This window comes from Macadamia integrifolia, chromosome 7 (assembly GCF_013358625.1).
Source record: "Macadamia integrifolia cultivar HAES 741 chromosome 7, SCU_Mint_v3, whole genome shotgun sequence".
NCBI lineage: Eukaryota > Viridiplantae > Streptophyta > Magnoliopsida > Proteales > Proteaceae > Macadamia > Macadamia integrifolia.
In genome coordinates this window covers 4,924,539-4,934,559 of record NC_056563.1, presented here as the reverse complement: position 1 = coordinate 4,934,559, position 10,021 = coordinate 4,924,539, and the positions used below count along the sequence as shown (strand labels likewise).

The following is a 10,021-nucleotide window of genomic DNA, read 5'->3' as shown; positions in this document are numbered from 1 at the left end:
GGACAAATTGTTTACCCCAGACTTGTTCAGTGGAAAGATATCACTTTTCCTGAGGAATGGAAATTACAAATTATTACACAACAGCCCCAAATCTCTAACACTAACATCCAGTCTATATCCCAGACTATGGATGGTTTTGTCACCCTCAAATTCAATCGACAAATTCCCCCTACTGTTTATCAAAATTCTCGGAGATCTTGTTCAGATGCCTCAACCTCATCTAACTGTTGGATTCCACCTCTTAGAACTCCACCCCATAATTCAAATCTCTCTGGATTACACCAAAGCCAAAATATTGTCCATGGTACTTATGATGTTTTATCATCTGTATCTGAACCTATCCGTTCTGAACAACAACAAACTGATCAAAATCAACCCCAATCTCTGACACCTTCTGATGTAGCTCCACCAGAACGAAGCTCTGGAGTTTACATTATTCAGGTTGATCATGAATACCAAATTGACAAACCCCTCCTTAGAACCAACTTTGAATCACCCAAAAATAAACAAAAACATGATTGGTTCTTCAAAACCTTTAATCTTGAACAACAAGCCCAGATTAGGACAAATTGGTATAATTTTACGATAAATCTTAAAACAAATGTTTTATTTTTTACTTATTTTGATATTTATGCTCAAGATAATAACATAGGTTATCCTTGACATAACCAAATCTATACTCAAACTTCTTCTCATAAATCTTGGACCCTTAATTCCGGTCAAACTACTACTACTATCCATCATCCGGTGGAAAGCATCAAATATGCTTTTAAAAATACGGAGATAATCGCTTCTCCACTCAAAGTTACTGACCAAGAAGACCTAAATAGAAAACAAATCGAGCAACTAAATTTTACAAATTTAAGTCTTCAAACCATAGGTGATCAACTTTCACGAGTTGAATGCCTTGTCCAACCTAAACCGCTAACCTCATCATCCATGACTCTGGCTCCGGTTCCTCCTTCAACTCCATTTTTCAAACCTTCTCATATTCCAAGACAACAACAGAAATTACTTAACAAATCTTATATTCTTGATCAAATTAATCATCGTCTTACATTTTTAGAAGCCCCTCAAACACCGATACAAAGTCAACCAACTATGGAATCTGCCAATCGTAGTGGTGTTTGCACCATTAAAGGTTATTCTTCAGACTCTTCCTCTGATTCTGAAAATGAGTATGTTGCTTTTCCTCAAATTAATCAAATTGGTCAAAGTTCCACACAAAACCCAACCTTCCCTGACCTTCAAATTGAAGCAAGAAGAATAACCCCTCAAGCTTCCTACCAAAGTGGCATCATCTATGAATGGAACATAGATGGTCTATCTGAGCATAATCTCATGAACAAATTGCAGGAAATGACTATGGTTAGCAATGCACATCTTATTCAGAATACTGAAGATAGTGCAGTTGCTACTTTACTTATTTTTGGTTTTATTGACCAACTCAAAGGTTGATGGGGTTATGTCCTGACCGCAGACCAAAAAATTAAAATTTTAACGGCAATTCAAACCTCTCCTGATGGAGAACCTCTTCTCAATCACTTAGGAGAACCTATAGAAGATGCTGTGAATACCCTTATTTTCAGCATAGCAAATTACTTCTTAGGAAATCCTTCCCGTCTCAAAGACAGAACTGTCGAACAACTATCAAACCTTTGATGTAAAAAACTACATGATTTCAAATGGTACAAAGACACCTTCCTGACCAAAGTCCTTACCAGACCTGATGCTAATCTTCCCTATTGGAAAGAGAAGTTTCTTACAGGTCTTCAACCCTTTTTTCTGAAAAAATTAAACAAAGACTTAGAAAAGAAAATGATGGGATTATCCCATACGATTAAATGACTTATGTCCAAATAATTAACTTAATTCATGAAGAAGGCTTAGCCCTTTGCACTGATATTTGATTAAGGAAACAAATTAATAAAGAGAACAAATTTTACAAAAAAGAATTAAGAGGTTTCTCTGAGCAATTCGATTTTGCTCCCCTTAGACCACCCACAAAACATAGACACAAATCTTCACACAAATATTACGAGAATTTTTATAAATCTAAGAAATATGTTTCTCGCAAACCTTTTACAACACCGGAATTTTAACAAAAATCTTCTTCAAAACCAAAATATAATAAATACAAGAAGCCTTTCAATGCGCCTAAAAATCAGAAGGATTTTAAACAAAACCCTGATTCTCAAGGGTGCTTTAAATATGGCAAACCTGGCCACATTGCTAAGTATTGCAGAGTTTCCAAACGAATTAACTCTTTACAAATTTCAGATCAAGATAAAACTCAAATCTTAAACCTCTTTCAAAATACTTCTTCCTCGTCTTCCGATGAAGAAACTTACAAACTTAACCAAGTTCAAGCTTCCGAGCAATCTGTTTCCAGTTCAACTAATAATGAGAATTTTCAAGCCTGTGCTTGTGATTCTTGTATTATTGGTTTAAGTTATGAAGATTGTGCTCTCAAATCTATCCAGATGCTTAGATCATCTTCCAATTCAAACATTTTTGAATATATTGATAATTTGACAGACCCAAAACATAAGAAGGCCTGTCTTGAACATCTCAAACAAAATATCTCTGTACAAAATACTCCCAGCCTTATAATCTTCAATAGATTATGCAAAAGTTTGAAAAAATTTCAAAACCATCTATTCCCGACCACTCCAGTCGGATCAAAACTCTTGAAACTACTACTGTAACCTTGTAGTATGAAATCAAACATATCAAACAACAATTATCCCTCCTTAGTCGGCAACAAAATCAACAAGCCTCCATTTCCACCATTGAACCATTAACAAATCCTTTTGCAAACCAAGAACCTTCTGAGCCTAGCTCTGAAACCCCTGGGTTTGTGTCTACCATTACCTACCAAAATTGGTATATTCACATAACCCTTGTAATTAATGCCTCATTCAAATTTTCGTCCATTGCCTTTGTTGATTCAGGAGCCTAGCTCTTTTTTTCGCTAAAATTTCATTGTATTAAAAGAAGGGGAAAAAGAATATACGAAGACAATAACACATTTGGAATCTGGAAAATTCTACTCCACCTTCGGCATTGCCATCAGCAGAGAAAGAACTCACACCAGAAACCAAATCACAAAAATTGGAAATAAAAAACAAAATACATTAAAAGAAGCGGTATCTAGGCCGAGATTGACCATCCACTTCCAACTCTATAGCAATCAGCACAGGCCAGGATTGGATAGGAGAAGAAACTTCGAATTTTGCTGCTGTTTTTGCCAAGAAATCAGCCACAGGATTTGCTTCCCGCATACAGTGAGTGATTTTCCAGGTAAGAGAATTCAAATAGGAGGTTAAACTCATCCACCTCTGAAGACAAACCCAAGGGATTCTTCCCTTAGATATAAGTAAAACTACAGTTACTGAGTCACACTCAATCCACAAATGAGTAATACCCATATCTCTTGCAAATTCCAGCCCAGTAATAACAGCTATCATCTCGGCTTCAAAATTTGTGTGGACACCAAGAAAAGTTCTGAAAGACTGTAATATTTCTGAATTTTCATTCCGAAAGATTCCACCCGCACCTGATTTTCCTGGATTTCCCAAAGAGCAACCATCTGAGTTTAGCTTCACCCATCCCCTTTGGGGAGGACACCAAAAAATTTCCATTAGCTCTCTTGGTTTGTATCGCACCCTAGAGATCCCCAATCGTTTGGCACACAGTAAGGAGCTAAATGAGATAGGGGACCCTGTAGCAGCAGTCATCTGGAGGCTGATTTCACTTTTAATCATAGCAAAACAGTGTCTAGATGATTTGGAGACCCCCTCAAAAATTCTTGCATTCCTTTCCTGCCATATGACACTAGGAACCAGAGAGAAACCAGTAATCCACACCTTTTTAAAATGGAGATTCTTTGCTGTTTGTTTCCACCATGCAATAAAAGAAAGCATGTCCATATAAGGTTTCCATTGCACATCGAAACCTTCACAGAAAGCTCTCCACAAACTACGAGCAAATTCACAGTTAAAAAATAAGTGAGACATTGATTCTTCATCTTTACCACACAAGCTGCACCGGGAAGCCATTTGCACTCCACGATGAGACACATTTTCATCTGTTGGTAATCTATTTTGAACTAACCGCCAAGCAAAAACAGCTTGTCTTGGTTGGTTAGATGAGTTCCATATAAGAGAAAACCAACTCACTTTCTGATATTTTTCTCTATTTTCTTCCCAGGCAGATTTAATAGAGAAGATACCTGAAGAGGTCAATCGCCAAAGACATTGGTCGTTCACACCTTGGATGTGAATACGTTTAGCTTTCTCCCAAATTTCAGCAAGTAAAACCGACTCCACATGAGGGAGGTCCCAGGCAGCTTGGCATATGAAATCAGAAACTTTTTCTTTTAAATCTGAGAAAAAAACAGGGTCCAAGTTTGTCTTCTCAGCGATAGATTGATTGTCAATCCATCTATCTAACCAAAAATCAAATTTTTTCCCATTTCCCAGAATCCATTGCTCGTTCTTCGCGACGAAACTCCAAACTCTTTTCAAACCCGGCCATATAGATGAAGACTTATATCCCCTTCGCAGCGACCCATCTTCCTTGATAAAACGTTCCCTGAAGAATCTGCTCAGAAGAGAATCCCCATGTTTGATTTGCCAAGCCAGTTTACATAAACAAAAAAAATTCACTTCTCTCATCCTTCTAATTCCCAGACCCCCTTCCTTTTTAGGCTTGCACACCTCTTCCCATTTCATAACAATCTTCTTTGCCACTTCCATATCACCTGACCAAATAAAATTTCTCATCCATCGTTCCACCACCTTAATAGTTTCATCCGGCCACCAGTACACAGAGAAATTGTGTATGGGAATACCAGAAATAACTGACTTAACCAATTCAATTCTCCCAGCCATAGAAAGAATTTTGCCCTTCCACCCTGCCAACCGACCCTTTATCTTATCCAGAAGAGGAAGCAAATGACTATTCTTCACTCTGCCTTTAAAAATCTCCACCCCCAAATATTTTGTAGGGAGATCAGCCGTGGCAATGCCCAGAAAATCACTAATAAAATGACTTCTATGAGGGGCAATCTTCCCAAAAAATATTTTACTTTTTTCCAAGTTTATTTTCTGCCCTGAAAAAGACTGATACTTGGATAAAAACTCATGAAGATGCTTCACGTACCTAGCTGACCCATTCATAAAGATGAAAATATCATCTGCAAAAAGTAAATGAGAAGGAGTAATTGCTCCTCTGGGGCCTGGGAGAGCTTTCATCTTCCTTTCTAGAATCAAGTTCTTCAGCCCCCTACAAAGAACTTCCTCTGCCAGAATAAAAAGGATTGGGGAAATAGGGTCTCCTTGCCTGAGACCACGCTCCACACCAAAGAAACCCACTGGACCTCCATTTAGCAAAATTGAAATCCTTTTTGAGAGCAGCATCTGGTGAATTTTGTTGATCCAATTGGGAGAGAAACCAAATTTCTTCAAGGTTGCAAAGAGGAATTCCCAAGACAGAGAATCATAGGCTTTCTGCACATCTAGCTTTAGACCCATACCTCCACCTCGAACAGATGAGTGCATCAGGTTTGCCAACTCTGAAGCAAGGCTTATATTTTCTGAAATAATTTTACCCCTCTGGAAGGCACCTTGTTCTTCTGAGATTAATCTTGGGAGAAAGAGAGATAACCTGGAAGCAGCAATTTTGGACAAAACTTTGCAGAAAAAGTTTCCCATACATATGGGACGAAACTTATCCAAAGAAAAAGCACCATCAGCTTTAGGGATAAGGGTTAGGAAACAATTATTTACCCCCTTAGGAATTTTCCCTACTAAAAAGAAAGAGAAAACAGCCCGACAGAAATCATTTTCCACAATATCCCAACAACTTCTGAAAAACTGACCTGGAAAGCCGTCAGGACCCGGAGAACTGTCCGCATCGAGATCCCATATCGCCATCTTTATTTCTTCCCTTGAGGGAACAACATCCAAGAAAGCATTGTCTTCATTAGAAATGAGAGTCGGAATCTGGTCCAGTAACTCATAGTGTGGTTCTACAGGATTTCCAGAGTGAAAATTCTTGTAAAAATCCACAATATAGTTGGCCAAATCTAATTGATCAGAAATCCAATAACCATCTTCACGACGTAACATACTAATCTGATTTCTTGATCTTCTAATCTTCACTGAAAGATGGAAAAATTTTGTGTTCCGATCGCCTTCTTTCAACCAACGTAATTTAGCCTTCTCAGACCACAGTTTTTCTTGCATCTTACTAGCATTTAAAAGGGCTGTTTTTGCATCAGCTTCTTCATTAAAGAGGGCATCCGACATTCCTGAAACCTCAATAGTATCCTGCACTCTTTTTAGCTCTGAAGTAGCTTTTTTCACTTCCTCATTTAGATTAGGAAATCTTTCTTTTGCCCAAGCTTTTAGCACCCCTTTAACCACCTTCAATTTCTGCGCCAAGATATAAATGGGGCAGCCACTCACCTGTTGGGACCAGGCTTGCTTCACCACCAACTGAAAGCTATCATCTTCCATCCAAAAATTATGAAATCGAAACGGAATGTTGCTAGGCTTTTGGATCATGTTTGAATGGATCAAGATGGGAGTATGATCAGATGCAGTGCAGGTTATAACTCTCTGAGAAATATTTTTGAATTCATCAATCCATAACTCATTATGAAAGCTTCTATCCAGAACAGCCATGACATTACCCCTTCTACGATTATTTGACCAAGTATACTTTTTACCCTGTGAAGGGGTAGAAATAAGCATACAAGAATCCACCATTGCTTGGAACTCTGCTGCCGATCCAACATTAAAATTCCCCGGGCCTTTTTTCTCATTAGAGAACAACGTCGCATTAAAATCACCAACAATAAGCAAAGGGAGAGAAGCTGCTGAAACAGCTGCCAATTCCGACCACAAATCTCTACGCTCAATTTTAAAGCAACTAGCATGAATAAAGGACAAAAGCAGTTTTTTCCCTTGCCAGTCGACCTCAATAGAGAGCTGTTGAGCCGACATTGAGGCAATGGAAGGGTGATTCAGACCACGTTTCCAAATTATCCACAGGTTAGACAACCTTTCATGGCGGATATTATGGATAAACTCTGCCGAATATCCCAATTTATTAAAAAATAAAACAGGGAATTTACTCACCTGAACCATTGGTTCAGCCAAACACAGAATATCTGGATAATACTCAACTGTATTAATGAAGGTGTTATTCCAACCTAGTTCTATGAAAGGACGACCCAACGGCTTAATACTACTAATGGGTTAGGGTTGAATGTCCAATACAAACTTTCAAATACTCATGTCTGCAACAAAGGTCTCTGTCTCCCCCAAACTTTTATCTTAGCAAAAGATCTAGACCAAACCATAATTCTTGGTCAACTTTTCTTAGAAAAAATCAAACCCTTCAAAATAACTCAAGATGGTATTACAACAAAATTTCAAGGACAAAAAATTATCTTTCCTTTTTTACAAGCTCACACATCTACTAACCACAGTCTCAACAAAATTAAGCAATTAAATTTCCTTAAAGCAGAGCTTCTTCATCAACGAATCTCTGAACAACTTAAAATTCCAAAACCATTCATCAAATTAATCAAATCAAGTCCAAATTTGAGCTCAACCTCTGTTCTGATGTTCCTGATGCCTATTGGCACCTCAAACAACATATGGTTTCTCTTCCTTATGCTTCAGGATTTTCAGACCTCCAAATCCCAACCAAGGCCCGTCCTGCCCAGATGAATCAAACTCTTCTAGAAACATGCAAAGCAGAAATTAATGACCTCTTGGCTAAAAATCTCATTCGGCCTAGTACATCCCCTTGGAGTTGTACAGCCTTTTATGTTAATAAAGCTACCAAAATAGAACGAGGAACTCCCAGGTTGGTTGTTAATTACAAACCCTTAAATGATACCCTTCAGTGGGTTAGATATCCAATCCCAAATCAAAAAGATCTTCTACAAAGGATTTATCAAGCAAAAATCTTTTCAAATTTGATATAAAATCTGGTTTTTGGAAAATCCAGATTCATGAAAAGGACCGATACAAGACCGCCTTTACAACTCCCTTTGGCCTCTATGAATGAAATGTTATGCCATTCGGCCTCAAGAACGCTCCTAGTGGGTTTCAAAATATCATGAACGATATCTTTAACTCTCACGGATAATTTACTATTGTCTATATTAATGACGTTCTGGTTTTTTCTGACTCTGTTGACCAACACTTCAAACATCTAAGAACATTTTATCAAATCATAAAAACAAATGGTCTTGTCCTCTCAAAATGGAAAATGGAGTTTTTTCTCACCAAAGTCCGTTTTCTCGGACATCTGATCGAAAAGTTTACTTTAATCCCTATCGATCAGGCTATTTCTTTTGGTGAAAAATTCCCTGATCAAATTCTAGATAAAACTCAATTACAAAGATTCTTAGGAAGCTTAAATTACGTTCGTGATTTTCTTCCCCAAATTAAAACCCAAACTCACTAATTAGGAAAATTCTTAACTAAAAATATCAAAAGGAAAAATAGAAAAGTGGATACACTTTATTATGATATAGCATTCAAATCTCATTTATTCTAATGCTTAACATTGGTTTATCTCCCTTTGTTGTGGTGTTTCTTATTTAACCCTTTCCTTTGCTTGGATCCTCTGATTCTCAAAATATATCTAAAGTATCGGTTGTCCAATGACCAGTCCAATTATCAAACCGGAGAAATATCCAGCTACGATAAATTTCCAATCAAGTAGACTTGTTGAATCATCATCTTGTTGGGAGGTTGATGCCGAAGGTAATGCTCTATCAGTTACTCCACACTTCCTTGACGAAGGCAACCCACATAGTTATGCATTTCCCTCATAAGAAGCATTTGAAAAGGTGTCGAATTGGCTTCCTTGTGGTATACCTCCTACGAGATTATTATATGATACATTCAAGGCTGAAAGGAAGGTCAAACTTGTCAATTGCCTGGGATTTCTCCTAAAAGTTGGTTTCTTGAAAGATCTAACGACTCGAGCTCGCTTAGATTTCCGAACGACAATGGAATTTGACCAGTGAGGCTATTTCCTGACAAGTTGAGTACGATAAGTGCTTTTAAATTTCCCAAAGCATCTGGAATCTCTCCTTCGAAGTTGTTGTTAGATAGATCTATGGTGGAAAAGGTGGTCAAAATCGGCATTTTCAAGTATAGTCCCTTGTCCATAACTACAAGTGTGTCTCGGTAGTAGCTGGAAGAATTTGAGAAACTGATATAATTCAAAACTGAATTGTTCTCCACAATCATCATTGCCCTCCAATGAAGAATATATTGCAATGGTAAGCTCCCGGTGAAAGCATTGAAAGAGAGGTCAACAACATGGAGGCTTAGGAAAGGAGAATCAGCTTGAGGGAGTTGAGCAATGGGACCACCAAATTTGTTTGATCTCATGACAAGAACCTCCAATTCAGAAAGATTTTCCAACCAATATGGGAAGCTATCATTCAACTGGTTATCCCCAATATCTAATACCTTGAGTTCTTTGCAATTGCACAGTGATCTTGGAACTTCTCCTTGAAGCATATTTTTATTGAGTTTGAGAGTCTGCAGACTGCACCCATTTTTGAAAGTAGGAGGAATGAGTCCATGTAATTTGTTGTTTTCTAAATTAAGAACCCCCAAATTGCAACTGGCAAGGCATGTTGGAATGGGGCCACTCAATTGGTTATTGGACAAATCCAAAATACCCAAATTGCTGGCATTACAGATTGAGAAAGGGATTTTTCCAGTTAAATTATTCTCCGAAATTGAAAAGGAACTAGCTTTGGAGAGAAGGAAGGTGAGATTCCCTAAGATAGGAGATACAAACTCATTGCAAGATTGATCGAGTGTTTGTGGAAAGCAAGGAGCTTTTGAGAGACAGTCTTGTATCATGTTTGAATGAAGATCAAGAAACTGAATGTTGAAGGAGTGATCATTAGGTAGTGGCAATTCCAGACCTGTCAAGGAGTTGTTAGAAAGGTCTAGCCCTAACAAATTCTTTT

General features: G+C 37.8%; 1 protein-coding gene across 1 annotated transcript; it reads right to left on the bottom strand.

Moving 5' to 3' along the window:
* Positions 1 to 337: 337 nt before the first annotated feature.
* Positions 338 to 9,911, bottom strand: LOC122084216. The gene is made up of 5 exons (XM_042652300.1): positions 8,969 to 9,911; positions 4,720 to 7,099; positions 3,170 to 4,605; positions 930 to 982; positions 338 to 421 (listed from the first exon to the last, which is right to left on the bottom strand). Exons 1-5 carry the CDS (start codon positions 9,909 to 9,911, stop codon positions 338 to 340), a joined length of 4,896 nt encoding a protein of 1,631 aa, XP_042508234.1.
* Positions 9,912 to 10,021: the final 110 nt, after the last annotated feature.